The 21,221-nt window shown below is 43.4% G+C and overlaps 1 protein-coding gene across 1 annotated transcript in view; it reads right to left on the bottom strand.

The window, feature by feature from the left end:
- The window catches only part of LOC120063035 (glutamate receptor ionotropic, delta-2-like), an 87,483-nt gene extending 83,409 nt beyond the window's left edge, over nucleotides 1-4,074 (bottom strand). The window contains exon 1 of the mRNA XM_039013151.1: nucleotides 3,953-4,074. Within this exon, the coding sequence (XP_038869079.1) occupies nucleotides 3,953-4,056 (104 nt within the window). The 5' untranslated portion in view covers nucleotides 4,057-4,074. The remainder of the gene's footprint in view (nucleotides 1-3,952) is intronic.
- Between the last annotated feature and the right edge of the window lie 17,147 nt (nucleotides 4,075-21,221).

Here is a 21,221-nt window from a genome sequence, read left to right as displayed (position 1 = left end):
TCTCTGATCCACCTCTTCGCAGACGACACCATTCTGCATACATCTGGCCTTTCTTTGGACACTGTGCTAACAAACCTCCAAACGAGCTTCAATGCCATACAACACTCCTTCCGAGGCCTCTTAAATGCAAGTAAAACTAAGTGCATGCTCTTCAACCGATTGCTACCCGCACACTCCCGCCCAACTAGCATCACTACTCTGGATGGTTCTGACTTAGAATATGTGGACAACTACAAATACTTAGGTGTCTGGTTTGACTGTAAACTCTCCTTCCAGACTCATATTAAGCATCTCCAATCCAAAATGAAATCTAGAATCGGCTTCCTATTTCGCAACAAAGCCTCCTTCACTCATACTGCCAAACATACCCTCGTAAAACTGGCTATCCAAACCGATCCTTGACTTCTGTGGTGTCATTTACAAAATAGCCTCCAACTCTCTACTCAGCAAACTGGACGTAGCCTATCACAGTGCCAACCGTTTTGTCACCAAAGCCCCATATACTACCCACCACTGCGACCTGTATGCTCTCGTTGGCTGGCCCTCACTACATATTCGTCGCCAAACCCACTGGTCATCTATAAGTCTATGCTAGGTAAAGCCCCACCTTACCTCAGCTCACTGGTCACCATAGCAGCACCCACCCGTAGCACGCGCTCCAGTAAGTATATTTCACTGGTCATCCCCAAAGCCAATTCTTCCTTTGGCTGCCTTTCCTTCCAGTTCTCTGCTGCCAATGACTGGAACGAATTGCAAAAATCACTGAAGCTGAAGTCTTATATCTCTCTCTCTAACTTTAAGCATCAGCTGTCAGAGCAGCTTACCGATCACTGTACCTGTAAACAGCCAATCTGTAAATAGCACACCCAACTACCTCATCCCCATATTGTTATTTATTCTCTTGCTCTTTTGCACCCCAGTATCTCTACCTGCACCTCATCATCTGCACATCTATCACTCCAGTGTTAATGCTAAATTGTAATTATTTTGCCTCTATGGCCTATTTATTGCTTTACCTCCCTAATCTTCTACATTTGCACACACTGTACATAGATTTTTCTATTGTGTTATTGACTGCACGTTTGTTTATGTGTAACTCTGTGTTGTTTTTGTCGCACTGCTTTGCTTTATCTTGGCCAGGTCGCAGTTGTAAATGAGAACTTGTTCTCAACTGGCCTACCTGGTTAAATAAAGCTGAAAAAATAAATAAAATAAAAACAATAACATCACTAAAATCTAAAACCGCCAGTAATGTACATCGTACCAGCTCCTTCCTGGCCTCCAGAGAAAAACAAGCCTTTTGCCGGTAATAAAAACCTATTGTCAGCTTGAGTTTCTTATCAAGTTCTCCACATGAACAGTGAAGCTCAGCTTATCATCAACCCACACACCCACATATTTGTACACTTTGCCTTGCTCTATAGTATGTCCAGTCAATGTAGCAATGACATGATTAGTAACATGCCTGGCATTTGAAAATACCATGCATTTTGTCTTACCCAAATTCAGAACATGTTACGCCCTGATTTGTTTCACCTGTCCTTGTGCTTGTCTCCACCCCCTCCAGGTGTCCCACTTATCCTCTGGGTATTTATACCTGTGTTTTTTATCTGTCTGTGCCAGGTCATCTTGTTTGTCAAGCTTACCAGCTTTTGTCCTGTCAACTCCTGTCTTTTCCCAGCCTCTCTTTTTCTCGTCCTCCTGGTTTTTGACCCTTGCCTGCCCTGACCCTGTACCCGCCCGCCTGACCACTCCACCTGTCCCTGTCCCTGACCCTGCGCCTGCCTTCCCTCCTGTACCTTTGCTCCACCTCTGGATTACTGAACTCTGCCTGTCCCTGACCCTGAGCCTGCTTGCCGTCCTGTACCTTTGCTCCTACTCAGGATTATCGACCCCTGCCTGCCTTGACCTGTCGTTTGCCTGCCCTGGTTGTTACAATAAACATTGTTACTTCACACATTCTGCACTTGGGTCTTACCTTGATACCTGATAGAACCAGCTTTAAATCATACAGATTCTGTTGTAGAATGTTAAATGCTCTTTGGGCATTTTCAAAAGCAAAAGAGAAACTACTACCACTTGAATAAAGAACAGTATCATCTGCATAAAAATGAACACCCGCTATTTCAATATGATCCCCAATGTTGTTGATATGCAAACTGAACAACAGTGGGCCCAAAATGGAGCCTTGCGGAACACCTGAGCACAACTCTATGGACTCAGATTTACAACCATCCGCCATTACACATTGTGTGTGATTTGATAGGTAATTTATAAACCAATCTAGAGCATGAACAGTAATTCCACAACATTTTAACCTTTGCACTAACACAGTCCACAGTGTCAAATGCCTTCAAAAAAACAATAAAGACAGACACATAATGTAACTTCTTGTCAAGAGCACAGTGGATGTCATTTAAAAACTGTTGCTGAAACAGTGCTGTGGCCAGACCTAAAACCTGATTGCAATTAATTTAAGATGTTGTTTTCTTGGAGGTAGGTCTTCAGCTGCCTACTAACTAAGGACTCCAGTACCTTAGACAGTACAGACAATTTTGATATGGGTCGATAGTTGTCAAGTAGCGAAGGATCTCCACCTTTCAGGAGAGGCAGTACAAAAGCAGATTTCCATAACTTGGACCATTTCCTTAACATCAAGCGTGAGGTTAAAAATACATGTTAAGGGGGAGCAATGATGTCTGCAGCTAGGTGTAGGAAGCGGGGGTCTAGATCATCAGGGCCAGGGGATTTTTTTCGCACTTCTGAAACAGAGAGTAACTGCTGAACTGCTTGCTGTACACTGTACTGCATGATTGTAGTGGGTTTACTAACGTGTTAGTTCTAGTAGCAATGTTTACTATGACATTAGCTAATATGGTGACAATGATGTTGGCTGTGTATAGCGGTTAGCGGTGATGGTATGAAGGTTTGGCTTGGAAAGGTTTTTTCGCCTTGTCACAGAGAGCTATTGTGTTGTGCATTGAAGTCCACAAGCGAAGGGAAAAGGTGAAAGGGGGAGAGAGCGTAGATGAGAGAAGGAATTACACAACGAGCAAAGTGATTTCCTAGCATGTGGCTGCTAGGAAAGTGAACTCTGTTTGCAGGTGATCAGGGTGCATTCATTCTGCCGATTCTGTTAAAAAAAATCTTAAATGGAAGCGAACGGAACAAAACGGGCATAAACATACCTGAATTTGTCCAATAGAAACTCTCGTTTGCAACTGTTTGGACTAATGATTACATCCTAGATCAGCTAGATGCAGGCAAGAGTGTGCAAGGCGGTATTGAATGTGTCTGTCTGTCACCTTGATTACTCACATTTTTCTCTCAACCTGTGCACCTACGCTGTAAACGTTCATTCGTATGCTAGGTTGTAATTGAAATAAGGCCATGCTCATAAACCAATTATTATCCTCCCTAATCTTAAATGTATGTGTCTGGGTACAGGTAAACCTACTGTATGTGTGTCTGTCTTGTGCATCAGTTTGATCTTCCATAATAATTGCTACAATGAGAACTAGCCAGAAGACACAATGCACACACTTACTGTCTGAAAGCCTTGCCATAAGGTCCTCAGTTGACTGTCAATTTCACAAACATGTACATTACCACAAATTCATAACACAATGTCTATCTAGCATGTGGATTGAATAAACCACACTCATTTGGAACCAATAGTCTAGTCCCAATTAAAATGTAAAGTATTTCCCCCACTTCATTTTCTCAACCTGGGCCTGTAAACTGTTTCTGGTACAGTGTGACAGGTTTCACTAAAACATGAAGACAGAGGTTTTGTGGGGTGAAGGATGAAGTTGCCCCTAGAAGCTGATCTTGGGTCAGTTTTAAATTGTCCCCACGAATGGTTTTGGTTAGGATTGGGGGAGGGAAAGCTGATCCTAGATTTGTACCTAGGGGAAACTTCACCCTGAGCGGTGATGTGTCAGTTACTTACTGGATGGAGTTCTCGATGCGGCTGATGGTGAGGAAGGCAGCCAGGTTGGCCGTGTAGGAGGAGATGACGATCAAAGCAAAGAGCCACCATACCCCCATCATCATCCTCGTGGCCAGGGTGGTATACGGAACCTCACCACCTGATAACAAGACCAGGACGAGAGACAAAAGAAAAATGTCAGCCAAATGGCAGGTATGGTTGGGCATGAGAAAATAAAATTATTACATTTCTCCAAGGGAACTTAATTTGTGATGTCAGGTATACAAATTTCCACACATGACAACATATTACGACCCACAAAGGCAGACTTTCCAGTGCAACTCGACAATATAATATAGTTTTCTTCCATTTTTTGCATTTTCATAAAGAGACAAATGTATGCTCTATGTAGAGTGTGTATTTCCCCAGCCAGGCAGACAGGCCAGTCAGGACTAAGGCACACCGGTTTGTTCTCTGTATTAATGCAAAACCTTTACTTTGCACTGCAGATGGGAGGGAGAGGGGAGCCTCTTCCTGGGAAAGACAACTGTAGCTCCGTGATGGATCTGTAGAGCTTCAGCCTCACCTTTATTGAAGCCTGTTACAAATGTGCCTAATTTATCCTTGTAGCTCGCAGATCATTGTGCTCACATGTGGAATAAGTGCCAGTCATTTCAATCCCTTCAGCAAAGACTCAATAAAATATTTGACACCCATTCTATCCAGTGCTGCCCTCTGGGTTAATCTGTCTTATGAATAAAATTTCCAGCTGACATGAGCTCATATAGCCTGAATGCTATTTGTGTTCTGTTAAAATGGTGTTGCTATTGTAGACTAGTTTGAATATTCTTATGTGCTTTGACTGTATGTTAGGCTTTCATAAAACACATATGATAAGTAGGCTATAATGTTGTATAGGTAACTGCCAAAATATTGGAAACACTTGAGTAAATAAGTGCTTCCGCTCAGCATATGTGGGAACTGCTTAAAAAAAAGCATTCCAGGTGAAACTGGTTGAGAGTGTGCAAAGCTGTCATCAAGACAAAGTGTGGCTACTTTGAAGAATCTCAAATATAAAATATATTTTGATTTGTTTAACATTTTTTTGGTTACTACATGATTCCATATGTGCTATTTCATAGCTTTGATGTTTTCACTATTATTCTACAATGTAGGAAAAACCTGGTGTGTCTAAACTTTTGACTGGTACTGTAATTCAGGACTTTTTACAGCAAACTTCAACCTTTTGAGAGTCTTGAATTTGCAGAAAGGATGTTTTTTTTTTTATATAGATTGCAATATCCCAGAACCGTAGGTACTGAGCAGGACAATATCGGTCATGCCCATCCACTTGTTCATTATTTTCCAAATGTCAAGGATTTCACTGCGTTTTCCCGATGCTTGTCTGATTGGTTGATGCTTGAACTTGACCTTGAGCTTTTTCAAGTGTGTGCCCTGTGTGTACATGTGTACATTCAGAGTGCCCTGAATGTACACATTGTCATGAATTTCACTTGTGATTACAACGTGAATGTATTATTGTTAATGTATTGTAATATCCATGTATTTCAGTTTCATTGTCTGCCATGTGAATATCAGTAAAAAACATTTTGGAGGGACACAACATGATACATTTTATGGACCCCATCCATCATTTCTGACAGAAAATAAAGGAATTGTCAACCATATCTAGACAGTAACATATTACAGTATTAAGACATCCGGTAGGGGCAGTCACATTTGGAAAAAAGGATGTAAATTGATCTGCTAGAGACCGTTCTTTGATTGTGAAAGTATTCTGAGTGGTCCTGACCTGGGACGTCATCCGACAGAACTTCAGAATAGGTTGTTTCTTCATAGACATGCTGCTCAAATGTATACATAACAATGTGTGATGGATGTAACATTGTCCAAAATACAATTTCCACTAGAACATTGATTGCTTATGTTGAGTTTTGTAAACAAAGTGCCTGTTGCTGTACAGTTGACCTAGCCGGACTGTTGGGTCCAAATGTGGCAGTAGAAAGGACAGTGTTCTACGTAGAGAATTAATGTGATCCATCTGGATCATAGCGGTCTCACGTGAAAGCCCTTTATGTTCACATGGCCAAAGAGTGCAGATATGCTTGTCCATTACACTAGAATAACACCGAGACGATTCAGACGGACAGCACAAGAGAGAGGGAGACTATTTGGTGGAATCTCAGCGTGAGTGAGAAAAGCTCTCCTCTGAAGATAAAGCCTGCCATGGAGAGAGAGATTGCTATGGGAGGATGTAGTTGAAGCTGATTGCATCCCATTTTCTCGGCTGTAGCATGTTGATCTTTAGAAAATGAGCCAGAGTGTAATGCAACTTTTATTAGGGAGTCCTGCGACTCGGTTCAAAGCCACCCTGCTATGCACATCAAATCAGCTGCTCCATTTTGACCAGGTTCTCCTTGCCTGCCTTTGATTTCCATTTCCAGCCAGGCTAGGGGCAACATACTCCTCACTGCTACTCCACCCAGCTCACTCTTTCTCTCTCTCTCTCCCTTCCACCCTCCTTCGTTTCATTCCTTTGCAAACATACATATACATGCACATACATTCACACAAATCATTCTGTAAGCAGCACCACGTTTCTAATCCACAAATGCATTTAGACAAGTAGAGTGTGGGGGGAAGATAAGAAGAGAGATAAAGAGGGAGGATGGGGTGAGAGAGAGAGAAAGAGTGAGAAAGAGACACTGCTGCAGGTCCATCTAGGAAAATAGCAAGAACACATGGGTTGATTTGTTAAACTCAGCTCCAACCTAATACACAGTGAAGGCAGTGATCAAAGTCATGCCCTCAAGGCTTCAACATGTTTGCCCAGAGTGAGTGAGCTTGGTTTCAGGCAACCTCAGTCCACAGGGCTAGCTTTGAATTTTTTTTCTCCCACAGCCACAAGTGAGTCCAAGGTCAGAAAATGGCTGTTTTTGACTGTCAGCTGATCAGTCTGCCAGTCAAGGAGTCCGCATCTCACTAAAAAGGGCCCTTTAAGTTCCGCCAGGCAGTCCTGCCAGTGCAGGCAGGACACTCAGCCCAGAGTGGATTTCCAATCAAAGAGAAAAAGCCATGAAACACTGTCAAGAACCCTTCACGGCTGTTGGAATGCTTGTACATTTCTCTAAGGGCAACTGGAGAGGCTATTCTGCTCCTACCTCTCTCAGGGAGGGGAAGAAAATGCCAATCAGTCCAAGGTTAGTGAGCCGACCGACGTAGAGCCTGCTGCTGCCTAACTGGCTGAGCACTGCCTCTCAACACCACTACCGCTACTGCTACCTTAGTAGTCATGTTGTCTGGGACTGGAACATCAGACTAACACTACTTTAGAAGTCATGTTGTCTGAAACACCAGACTAATACTACCTCAGTGGTCACGTTGTCTGAAACACCAGACTAACACTACCTCAGTAGTCATGTTGTCTGAAACACCAGAATAATACTACCTCAGTGGTCATGTTGTCTGAAACACCAGACTAACACTACCTCAGTAGTCATGTTGTCTGAAACACCAGACTAATGCTACCTTAGTAGTCATGTTGTCTGAAACACCAGACTAACACTACCGCAGTAGTCATGTTGTCTGAAACACCAGACTAATACTACCTCAGTAGTCATGTTGTCTGAAACACCAGACTAACACTACCTCAGTAGTCATGTTGTCTGAAACACCAGACTAATACTACCTCAGTAGTCATGTTGTCTGAAACACCAGACTAATACTACCTCAGTAGTCATGTTGTCTGAAACACCAGACTAACGCTACCTCAGTAGTCATGTTGTCTGAAACACCAGACTAATACTACCTCAGTAGTCATGTTGTCTGAAACACCAGACTAACGCTACCTCAGTAGTCATGTTGTCTGAAACACTAGACTAACGCTACCTCAGTAGTCATGTTGTCTGAAACACCAGACTAATACTACCTCAGTAATCATGTTGTCTGAAACACTAGACTAACACTACCTCAGTAGTCATGTTGTCTGAAACACCAGACTAACACTACCTCAGTAGTCATGTTGTCTGAAACACCAGACTAATACTCCCTCAGTAGTCATGTTGTCTGAAACACCAGACTAACACTACCTAAGTAGTCATGTTGTCTGAAACACCAGAATAATACTACCTCAGTGGTCATGTTGTCTGAAACACCAGACTAACACTACCTAAGTAGTCATGTTGTCTGAAACACCAGACTAATACTACCTCAGTGGTCATGTTGTCTGAAACACCAGACTAACACTACCTCAGTGGTCATGTTGTCTGAAACACCAGACTAATACTACCTCAGTGGTCATGTTGTCTGAAACACCAGACTAACACTACCTCAGTGGTCATGTTGTCTGAAACACCAGACTAACACTACCTCAGTGGTCATGTTGTCTGAAACACCAGACTAACACTACCTCAGTGGTCATGTTGTCTGAAACACCAGACTAACACTACCTCAGTGGTCATGTTGTCTGAAACACCAGACTAATACTACCTCAGTGGTCATGTTGTCTGAAACACCAGACTAACACAATCTCAGTAGTCATGTTGTCTGAAACACCAGAATAATACTACCTCAGTGGTCATGTTGTCTGAAACACCAGACTAACACTACCTCAGTGGTCATGTTGTCTGAAACACCAGAATAATACTACCTCAGTGGTCATGTTGTCTGAAACACCAGACTAACACTACCTCAGTAGTCATGTTGTCTGAAACACCAGACTAATGCTACCTTAGTAGTCATGTTGTCTGAAACACCAGACTAACACTACCGCAGTAGTCATGTTGTCTGAAACACCAGACTAATACTACCTCAGTAGTCATGTTGTCTGAAACACCAGACTAACACTACCTCAGTAGTCATGTTGTCTGAAACACCAGACTAACGCTACCTCAGTAGTCATGTTGTCTGAAACACCAGACTAACGCTACCTCAGTAGTCATGTTGTCTGAAACACCAGACTAATACTACCTCAGTAGTCATGTTGTCTGAAACACCAGACTAACGCTACCTCAGTAGTCATGTTGTCTGAAACACCAGACTAACGCTACCTCAGTAGTCATGTTGTCTGAAACACCAGACTAACGCTACCTCAGTAGTCATGTTGTCTGAAACACCAGACTAATACTACCTCAGTAATCATGTTGTCTGAAACACTAGACTAACACTACCTTAGTAGTCATGTTGTCTGAAACACCAGAATAATACTACCTCAGTGGTCATGTTGTCTGAAACACCAGAATAATACTACCTCAGTGGTCATGTTGTCTGAAACACCAGACTAACACTACCTAAGTAGTCATGTTGTCTGAAACACCAGAATAATACTACCTCAGTGGTCATGTTGTCTGAAACACCAGACTAATACTACCTCAGTGGTCATGTTGTCTGAAACACCAGACTAACACTACCTCAGTGGTCATGTTGTCTGAAACACCAGACTAACACTACCTCAGTGGTCATGTTGTCTGAAACACCAGACTAACACTACCTCAGTGGTCATGTTGTCTGAAACACCAGACTAATACTACCTCAGTGGTCATGTTGTCTGAAACACCAGACTAACACTACCTCAGTGGTCATGTCTGAAACACCAGACTAACACTACCTCAGTGGTCATGTTGTCTGAAACACCAGACTAACACTACCTCAGTAGTCATGTTGTCTGAAACACCAGACTAATGCTACCTTAGTAGTCATGTTGTCTGAAACACCAGACTAACACTACCGCAGTAGTCATGTTGTCTGAAACACCAGACTAATACTACCTCAGTAGTCATGTTGTCTGAAACACCAGACTAACACTACCTCAGTAGTCATGTTGTCTGAAACACCAGACTAACGCTACCTCAGTAGTCATGTTGTCTGAAACACCAGACTAACGCTACCTCAGTAGTCATGTTGTCTGAAACACCAGACTAATACTACCTCAGTAGTCATGTTGTCTGAAACACCAGACTAATACTCCCTCAGTAGTCATGTTGTCTGAAACACCAGACTAACACTACCTAAGTAGTCATGTTGTCTGAAACACCAGAATAATACTACCTCAGTGGTCATGTTGTCTGAAACACCAGACTAATACTACCTCAGTGGTCATGTTGTCTGAAACACCAGACTAATACTACCTCAGTAGTCATGTTGTCTGAAACACCAGACTAACACTACCTCAGTAGTCATGTTGTCTGAAACACCAGAATAATACTACCTCAGTGGTCATGTTGTCTGAAACACCAGACTAATACTACCTCAGTAGTCATGTTGTCTGAAACACCAGAATAATACTACCTCAGTGGTCATGTTGTCTGAAACACCAGACTAATACTACCTCAGTAGTCATGTTGTCTGAAACACCAGAATAATACTACCTCAGTAGTCATGTTGTCTGAAACACCAGACTAACACTACCTCAGTAGTCATGTTGTCTGAAACACCAGACTAACACTACCTCAGTAGTCATGTTGTCTGAAACACCAGAATAATACTACCTCAGTAGTCATACTGTCTGGGACACTACTTTAGAACCCTGCCCTCTGCAACAATGGTGCATGCTCAGCTCCCTCCTGTACTCCCTGTTCTCCCTCGACTGCGTGGCCACGCACGACTCCAACTCAAGTTTTCAGACGACACAACGGTGGTAGGCCTGATTACCAAAAACGACGAGACAGCCTACAGGGAGGAGATGAGGGCCCTGGAACAGGGGTGCCAGGAAAATAACCTCTCCCTCAACGTCAACAAACCAAAAGAGCTGATTGTGGACTTCAGGAGACAGCAGAGGGAGCACACCGCCATCCACATCGACGGGGCCGCAGTGGAGAGGGTGAAAAGCTTCAACTTTGTCGGCGTACACATCACTGACAAATGGTCAACGCAGACAGTGTGGTGAAGAAGACGCAACAGGGCCTCTTCAAACTCAGGAGGCTGAAGAAATTCGGCTTGGCCCCCGAGTCACGGCCTGTTCAGCCCGCTACCATCTAGAAGGCGTAGAGACAGTACAGGTGCATCAAAGATGAGACCGAGAGATCGAAAAACGACTCTTTCTCCTGTTAAATTGTCACCACTAACCGGCTCCCGCCCAGTACCCTGCCCTGAAATTTAGTCCCTTTTACTAGCCGGCTACCACACGGTACTCAACCGTGCATCAGACTGCTGCCCTATGAACAGTCATTGAACACTGGTCACTGTAATAACGTTCACATACTATTTAACCGACTTCATATGTACTGTACAGTACCAGTCAAAAGTTTGGACACACCTACTCATTTGGCAATTTTTTACATTGTAAAAATAAGAGTGAAGACATCAAAACTATGAAATAACATATATGGAATCATGTGGTAACCAAAGAAGTGTTAAACAAATCAAAATATATTATACAATTGAGATTCTTCAAACTAGCCACCCTTTGCCTTGATGACAGCTTTGCACATGCTTGGAATTCTCTCCACCAGCTTCATGAGGTAGTGACCTGGAATGCATTTCAATTAACAGGTGTGCCTTGTTAGAAGTTAATTTGTGGAATTTCTTTCCTCCTTAATGCATTTGAGCCAATCAAACGCATTATGGCTCCCACCGCGAAGCATGGAGGAGGAGGTGTGAGGGTGTTGGGGTGCTTTGCTGGTGACACTGTCAGTGATTTATTTAGATTTCAAGGCACACTTAACCAGCATGGCTACCACAGCATTCTGCAGCGAGACCCCATCATTTCTGGTTTGCGCTTAGTGGGACAATAATTTGTTTTTCAACAGGACAATGACACAAAACACACCTCCAGGCTGTGTATGGGCTATTTGACCAAGAATAAGAGTGAGGGAGTGCTGCATCAGATCACCTGGCCTCCAAAATCCCCTGACCTCAACCCAATTGAGATGGTTTGGGATGAGATGGAGTGAAGGAAAAGCAGCCAACAAGAGCTCAGCATTTGTGGGAATTCCTTCAAGACTGGAAAAGTATTCCTCGTGAAGCTTGTTGAGAACATGCCAAGAGTGTGCAAAGCTGTCATCAAGGCAAAGGGTGGCTACTTTGAAGAATCTAAAATCTAAAATCTATTTTGATTTGTTGAACACTTTTTTGGTTATGACACGATTCCATGTGTGTTATTTCATAGTTTTGAATCCTTCACTATTATTCTACAATGTAGAAAATAGTAAAAATAAAGAAAAGCCCTTGACTGAGTAGGTGTGTCCAAACTTTTGACCAGTACTGTGTATACTGTATTCTTGTAAGGACCGACGCTGGAATCGAGAAGCAGGTACGGGGAGTAGAACATTTAATGAGGGACAGACAAAGAACAAATCAGGAACAGCGTCAGCACATGGGTGCACAATGACAAACTACAATCAATGTAGCAGCGGGGAACTGAGCTGGGGAACTGACAAATATATGGGAGGTAATAAACAGGTGACTGAGTCTAGGTGAGTCCAATAATTTGCAGATGCGCGTGACGAGGGAAGGCAGGTGTGCGTAATGATGGTGGCAGGGGTGCGGAACGCTGGGGAGCCTGGTGCCTTCGAGGCGCTAGGGAGGGAGAGCGGGAGTAGGCGTGACAATTTTAGTCAATATACCTACTGCTGTACACACCTTTTCTATTCATATACTGTCCATAGTGTCTATATGTTATGAATTTTATAAATAATGACTAAATGATGTATACATTTAACGTAGAACTATAACTAACAGAATTCTACCCTGTCTCTGTATAATAATAAATAATGTTTGTCCATAAGAAAGAGGGACTGTTAGCAGGCAAGGAACTGTGGCAGACAACTTGTGACCACTGTGGAACTGATAACAGGGAAGGAAGTCTTGGGCTTGTTGTAGATTGTATAACAGGTGGCAGGCAATGTATGAGAAGGAGAAGACTTGTGAACTATATTGTCATTGTCTTAGAGGAGGGACAGTTATGACGAAATGAGAGGTATATAAACCAATGTACATGTAAGGATGGGCAGAGCTCTCGTAAATAAACATTCTGACTATTGTAGACTGGCCTCTGTCTGTTTCATTTCAACAAAGAACCTTACAAATTCTTGGCAACAGACCGAGTAGTTTAATTGAAGTTCAGTTTATGAACATTGAGAACAAAATTCTCTTAACACTATACAAACCATCATATACAGTACATACAGTGCATTCGGTAGGTATTCAGACCACTTCCCTTTTCCCATTTTGTTACATTACAGCCTTATTCTAAAATGGATCAAATAAACTGGTTTTTAGAAATGTTTGCTAATATATATTTATATAAAAAAAACAGTAATACCTTACTTACTTATGTACTCAGACCATTTGGTAAAGAGACTCGAAATTGAGCTCAGGTGCATCCTGTTTCCATTGATCACCCTTGAGTTGGAGACCAACTGGCAAAATCAATTGATTGGACATAATTTGGAAAGGCACACACCTGTCTATATAAGGTCCCAAGCCAAGCCATGCCATGAGGAATAAGGAATTGTCCTTAGAGCTCCGAGACAGGATTGTGTCGAGCCACAGATCTGGGGAAGGGTACCAAAACATTTCTGCAGCATTGAAGGTTCCCAAGAACACAGTGGCCTCTATCATTTTTAAATGGAAGAAGTTTGGAACCACCAAGACTCTTCCCAGAGATGGCCGAGTTTGCTAAAAGACACCATGAGAAACAAGATTCTCTGGCCTGATGAAACCAAAATAGAACTCTTTGGCCTGAATGGCAAGCGTGAAGTCTGGAGGAAACCCGGCACAATCCCTACGGTGAAACATGGTGGTGGCAGCGTCATGCTATGGGGATGTTTTTCAGCGGCAGGGACTGGGAGACTAGTCAGGATTGAGGGTAAGATGAACGGAGCAAAGTACAGAGAGATCATTGATGAAAACCTGCCCCAGAGCGCTCAGGCCCACAGACAACAGGATAATGACCATAAGCAATTCAAATCAAATCGTATTTGTCACATGCGCAGAATACAACCTTACCGTGAAATGCTTACATACAAGCCCTTAAACAACAATGCAGTTTTAAGAAAAAACGAGTGTTAAGAAAGTATTTACGAAATAAACTGAAAATAAAAAATAAAAAATAAAATAGAAAAATAACAAATAAGTAAAGAGCAACAATAAAATAACAGTAACAGGCCTATACACAGGGGGTACCGGTACAGAGTCAATGTGTGGGGGGACAGGTTAATTGAGGTAATTGATGTAATATGTACATGGAGTTAAAGTGACTGTGCATAGATAATAAACAGAGAGTAGCAGCAGCGTAATAATGTGTGTGTGGGGGGGTCAGTGCAAATAGTCCAGGAAGCCATTTGGTATGCTGTTCAGGAGTCTTATGGCTTAGGGATAGAAGCTGTTAAGAAGCCTTTTGAACCTAGACTTGGTGCTCCGGTACCGCTTGCCGTGTGGTAGCAGAGAGAACAGTCTATGACTAGGGTGGCTGCACTCTTTGGCAATTTTTAGGGCTTTTCTCTGACACCGCCTGGTATAGAGGTCCTGGATGGCAGGAAGCTTGGCCCCGGTGATGTACTGGGCTGTACGCACTACCCTTTGTAGTGTCTTGCGGTCAGAGGCCGAGCAGTTGCCATTCCAGGCAGTGATGCAACCAGTCAGAATGCTCTCGATGGTGCAGCTGTAGAACATTTTGAGGATCTGAGGCCCATGACAAATCTTTTCAGTCTCCTGAGGGGGAATAGGTGTTGTTGTGCCCTCTTCAGGACTGTCTTGGTGTGTTTGGACCTTGACAGTTCGTTGGTGATGTTAACACAAAGGAACTTTAAGCTCTCATCCTGCTCCACTACAGCCCGTCCCTCCACTACAGAATGGGGGCGTGCTCAGCCCTCCTTTTCCTGTAGTCCACGATCATCTCCTTTGTCTTGATCAAGTTGAGGGAGAGGTTATTATCCTGGCACCAACGGCCAGGTCTCTGTCTCATCGTTGTCGGTGATCAGGCCTACCACTGTTGCATCGTTGGCAAACTGATGGTATTGGAGTCGTTCTTGGCCATGCAGTCATCGGTGAACAGTGCGTACAGGAGCGGACTGAGCACGCACCACTGAGGAGACCCCGTGTTGAGGATCAGCGTGGCAGATGTGTTGTTGCCTACCATTACCACCTGGGGGCGGCCCGTCAAGAAGTCCAGGATCCAGTTGCAGAGGGATGTGTTTAGTCCCAGGGTCCTTAGCTTAGTGATGAGCTTTGAGGGCACTATGGTTAACGCTGAGCTGTAGTCAATGAATAGCATTCTCATGTAGGTGTTCATTTTGTCCAGGTGGCAAAGGGCAGTGTGGAGTGCAATAGAGATTGCGTCATCTGATTTTGGCAATAGGCTTCTTTGAAGCAAGGTAAGACATGCCTCATAATATGAGGTAAAATGTCCAGGTTTCAAACAATTAAGAAACAGGAAAAATATAGCGATGCTAATGATAGGCCTAATTGTCTTCTCAATTAAATGTTAACTAGTTACAAAGTAGCCTATGCTTACCTACCTGGCAGAATGACATCATGATTATTTGCATCAATCCTATAGCCATTTGTTTTGCAAACTTCATCTCGTGTGCTACAGAAACAGCTAACCAAACAACAGTGCTAGGTGCCTGCACACTTTAATTAAAGGATTACTACAATCACAAATCGAAATTTCTTCAATTTTTTTTCCATACCTCCAAAGTGGTCTCCTGATGTGGTTTATGCATTGTTATAGACATGCAATTGATACATTTTTTTTTTTTTTTTTAAAGAAATCTTAAACCTGTTAATTTCTGACTCAGTGTACAGCCTCATTTATTGATTTCAATAGTAGTCCTACTATTAGCCTACTTGCATAGTACAGCTTGGGTTGGCCTTACTGTGAAAGACCAATATTGGAGTTAACGTTTTAGGTCATTTATAAGAAATGTTTCTTATAAAACATTTCACACAGGGTACCTTTCCTTCTTCTGGCAGTGACGTTTTGTGCAAAATTAGAGTATACCCACTTCTCCAGGCACCACTACACCACTAGTCATAACTTCTCCATGAGCTTGAGAGACAGTCGATTTTTTTCAGTAGCATTTATTCATATGATATTGCCGACTGTAACCTAAGGTTTATGAGTGTGAATGTCATTCAGTATAATTACTTGTCACCACCAGACGACTCCTGTCAGTTTGTTACTAAAATAAAACTGGCTTTATTCAGACAAGGGTGAAATCAGGATGGGTGTTAAGGGTTTATGTGACTACATGTGTGCCCAAGTACTTGTCTGCACTTGACATATGCCATGTCATCTGCAATCTCAATTGCACTTCTCCCACCTGGACAAGAGGGGATATAACTATGTCAGAATGCTCTTCATAGACTACAGCTAAGTGCTCAACACCATAGTGCCCTCCAAGATAATCACCAAGTTAAGGACCCTTGGACTGAACCCCTCCCTCTGCAACTGGTCCTGGACTTCCTGACGGGTCGGCCCCAGGTGGTGAGGGTAGGCAACAACACCTCCGCCATGATGACGATATCAGGCGGTGTCAGAAGAAGGTTGAAAAAAGACTCCAGTCACCCAAGCCATAGACTGTTCACTCTGTTACCGTCCGGCAAACGGTACCGGAGCATTGGCTCTCGGACCAACAGGTTCCGAGACAGTTTCTACCCCTAAGCCATATGACTGGTAAATAACCAGACTGCTAAATAGTAAATGAATGGTTCCCAAACTATCTGCACTGACCCTACCCACATTCACTAGACTTGATATACACACCATACAGTATACACAGTCACTCACACACTACACTGTCATTCCCACACAAAACCCTCACACATTCACATACACTACATATGCAGACTGGCATACCGACACAACACGCACACGCACACGCACACACGCACCGTATTTGCTCCTGCAACTCTGTTCTTTATTTTACTCATTATAATCTATCTGGATGCCTATCTGGACTTTACCCTGCCTTCATGTACATACTTACCTCAAATACCTCGTACATCTGCATATTGATCTGGTACTGGTACTGCCTGTATATAGCTCCATTGTTCCATTTCATTCCTCCTGCATTAGTTACTATTTTATTTGTTATTATTATTTTTTAACTCTACATCTTTGGGAAAGGTTCTTAAGCAAGCATTTCTCTGTAAAAGTGTATTCGGCGCATGTGATAAATACAATTTGATTTGATTTGACCCGTTTAGGATGATTCTTATTTATTTATGCGACAATACTACATCAACACTACCTTCACGACATCACCGATGTTGTTACATGTTGTGGATCTATCTTCAAGAGAGAAGTTACCCTTTCATCCAAAAGTGAAACGTTTTTTTGCAAGTCAAAAAAGTACTCTCTCTCACTGTGGTTTTTGCTTTTCCTTTTGCATTTTCTGCTGTGAGCAAAATTAGCAGGAACAGAGCAAAAAAAAGAACAGGACATTAATAAAATATGGAAGCACTGGTTGCTTTGACATACACCAAATATCTTCCCACTCCAACTCTGACACTCAGTAGTTAAAGAAAACTTCAAATAAGTGCTTTGAAGCTACTGGTGCAGAACATCCAAAGGTTTTATACGTAGCTACCTTGTAAAGCGTTAAATCTCGGAGGCACCTTGAGAAGCAGAGATTGTAGTTCTTGATGAGTGCTGTTATCTGTTTTTCTTTCTTTCTTTCTTTTCTTTCCAAGAGCTCCCTGATGATAACTAACTTAAGGAAAACTTCCCGGGTGGGGAGTACAGCTTCCTCTGCATGTCACCTTCATTTTCCCGGCACCAAGCCAAACCGGCAGGTTCCGCGTGACTGCAATTTATTCAACCCATCAAGTATCCCATTATGAGGCTAGCTGGCAAATAATGCCATCAATTTGCATACAGTTTACGCTTTGATGCCCGGTCCCCGCTCTCAAAGTGTACCACGCAACCACACTGGAACTTTCAGCTGCGGTAAATCATCAAAATACATTTTTTTAAATAAAAAATGACGAGTCAGAGGAGATCTCTTTAGTTGCAGCTGCCGGGAGAGAAGCGCAAGGGGTTACTGGCACGCGAAGTGCGAGCGAGAGTGCCAATAATGACGGGACACATCCCACGGGTGCACAGTCGCCAAAGAGAGCTATTGAATATGTATCATCTACTGTGGAAGCATTATCTCGCCCTGAGCGCTACTTCAAAATAAACAGGATTACATAGTTGCCATGGCGCTGGATTATTGTCTAGTGGGTTTAGTTGTTCGCTGTGTGTAGGCCTCTGTGTGTCTAAGATTGAGTACAAGGTATTACATGTATTGCCAAGGACAGACACAAATACAATCTTTAACCATTATACTACTGAACATGCTGTGGTACTTGTTCACGTTATGATAATGTATGGTTTCACCTTTGATCCAAACAAATAGCATCGCTGTCGGGCTCTGGCAGCATAATTTTCCTTTGTGAGGAGGGGGGTGGGGGAGGAGTGGGGTGAATGTTGTGGAATGAGCCTGTTTGAATGTGAGGCAATCTATTCCTCGATAAACGTGTCAGAGCATGGCTAGGTCCCAAGAGTTATTACTTTCATCAGATTCACCGTCCTCAGGAAGTAACGTGCAGAAGAAAGGAAATTAATGTTGTGTTGTAATATCTGCTTGTTCAATTCACACCATATCGTGACGGCAAGGTGAGAAGCTGCTGCTTTCTTGTCTCATTCACCGTGAAGCCATTTTAGCACCCTGTAAGGCACTTTTTTAAAAAGTTAACCTGCCTCAGAGATTGTATCAGGGGCAAACCCATTTCAAAGCCATCCAATGACTTCCTGGCGCTGCTCTGTGATTCAGGTCATGTCTAAACACTGACACCTAAAATGACTGGAGGTGAATGAAGAAGCAGGTCTCATTATAATGGAGGAGACGTACATGCTTCCAGACACACATGGAGCTCTAAGAGCTTCCCAAAGGCAAACACACACACATACAAACTGCTACAACCGCACACGCATGCACAGACAACACACACACATACACACACAGACGATACAGCGGGGGTACATTGTGTGATCGCATTCAAACGGACTCCTCATACACATTCATGTATCTCTCAGACATGTTTCATGTGTCTGTGGAAGAGCTTAAAGGACGGAGAGCATCTCAGGTTCAGCATCAGAGCTAGGCTGCGTCCCAAATGGACCGCCTTATTCCCTTTGTAGTGCACTACTTTTGACCAGGGCAAATAGGGCTCTGGTTAAAAGTAGTGCACAGTAATAGGAATAGGTTATCAATTGGGATGCAACCCCTACTGTCATAATGTGCTATGTTCACAACATGACTGACTGAACAGTTCCGATCGACAGACAGCCAGAGAAACAGACAAACTGACATATACAACAGACATATTCAAACTGACGTCCATTGCTGCTGATTGGATTCTATGATCACTCGGCTACACAGCTGATGCCTACTAAACTGTTCATTAACACGGTACTTCATTTTGTTTATCTGTCGGCCCCAGCCTCGAACTCAGGCCCTGTGTGTAGCTAACTGACCCTCTCTGCCTGTTCATCGCCATTTACCCGTTGTTGTTGTTGTCTTAGCTGTTTACCCGTTGTTGTCTTAGCCCTCCCAATCAACATCTGTGATTGCTTTATGCCTCCCTCTAATGTCAATATGCCTTGTATACTGTTGTTTAGGGTAGCTCTCATTTTGTTTTACTGCGGAGCCCCAAGTCCCGCTCTACATTCCTCGGTTAGCTCCCTTGCCCCACCCCCCACACATGCGGAGACCGCACCTGGCTTAACTGGCGCTTCCAGAGATGCAGCCTCTCTCATCGTCACTCAATGCCTAGGTATACCTCCACTGTACTCGCACCCTACCATGGCCTTGTCTGTGCATTATGCCCTGAATCTATCCTACCACGCCCAGAAGTCTGCTTCTTTTACTCTCTGTTCCGAATGCACTAGATGACCAGTACTTATAGCCTTTAGCCATACCTTTATCCTACTCCTCCTCTGTTCCTCTGGTGATGTAGAGGTTACCTCAGGCCCTGTGTGTCCCCAGGCGCTCTCATTTGTTGACTTCTGCCACCGGAAAAGCCTTGGTTTCATGCATGTTAACATTAGAAGCCTCCTCCCTAAGTTTGCTTTATTCACTGCTTTAGCACACTCACAAACCTGATGTCCTAGCCGTGTCTGAATCCTGGCTTAGGAAGGCCACCAAAAATTCTGAAATTTCCACCCCCAATTACAACATTTTCCATCAAGATAGAACTGCTAAAGGGGGGCGGAGTTGCAATCAACTGTAGAGATAGCCTACAGAGTTTTGTCCTACTATCCAGGTTTATGCCCAAACAGTTCAAGCTACTATTTTTTTTAAATCCATCTCTCCAGAAATAAGTCTCTCACTGTTGCCACTTGTTATAGACCTCCCTCAGCTCCCAGCTGTGCCCTGGACACCATATGTGAATTGATTGACCCCATCTATCTTCAGAGTTCGTACTGTTAGGTGACCTAAACTGGGATATGCTTAACACCCCGACTGTCCTACAATCTAAGCTAGATGCCCTCAATCTCACACGAATTATCAAGGGACCTACCAGGTACAACCCCAAATCCGTAAACATGGGCATCCTCATAGATATCATCCTGATCAACTTGCCCTCTAAATACACCTCTGCTGTTTTCATTCATTCATTCACTGCCTCATTGCCTGCGTCCGTGATGGGTCCACGGTCAAACGACCAGCCCTCATCACTGTCAAACGCTCCCTAAAACACTTCTGCGAGCAGGCCTTTCTAATCGACCTGGACCGGGTAACCTGGAAGGATATTGACCTCATCCCGTCAGTATAGGATGCCTGGTTGTTCTTCAAAAGTGCCTTCTCACCATCTTAAATAAGCATGCCCCTTTCAAAAAATGTAGAACTAAGAACAGATATAGCCCTTGGTTCACTCCAGACTTGACTGCCCTTGATCAGCACAAAAACATCCTGTGGCGCACTGCACTAGCTTTGAATTGTCCCCGCAACATGCAACTTTTCAGAGAAGTCAGGAACCAATATACACAGTCATTTGGGAAAGCGAAGGCTTTTTCAAACAGAAATTTGCATCCTGCAGCACTAATTCCAAAAAGTTTTGGGACACTGTAAAGTCCATGGAGAATAAGAGCACCTCTCTCAGCTGCCCACTGCACTGAGGCTAGGAAACACTGTCACCACCGATAAATCCACGATAATCGAGAATTTCAATAAGCATTTCTCTACGGCTGGCCACGCTTTCCACCTAGCTACACCAACCTTGGCCAACAGCTCTGCACCCCCCGCAGCAACTGGCCCAAGCCACCCCCCCACTTCTCCTT

This window comes from Salvelinus namaycush, chromosome 18 (assembly GCF_016432855.1).
Source record: "Salvelinus namaycush isolate Seneca chromosome 18, SaNama_1.0, whole genome shotgun sequence".
NCBI lineage: Eukaryota > Metazoa > Chordata > Actinopteri > Salmoniformes > Salmonidae > Salvelinus > Salvelinus namaycush.
Note: the sequence above shows the minus strand (reverse complement) of the source record. Positions and strands in the feature narration are given on the sequence as shown.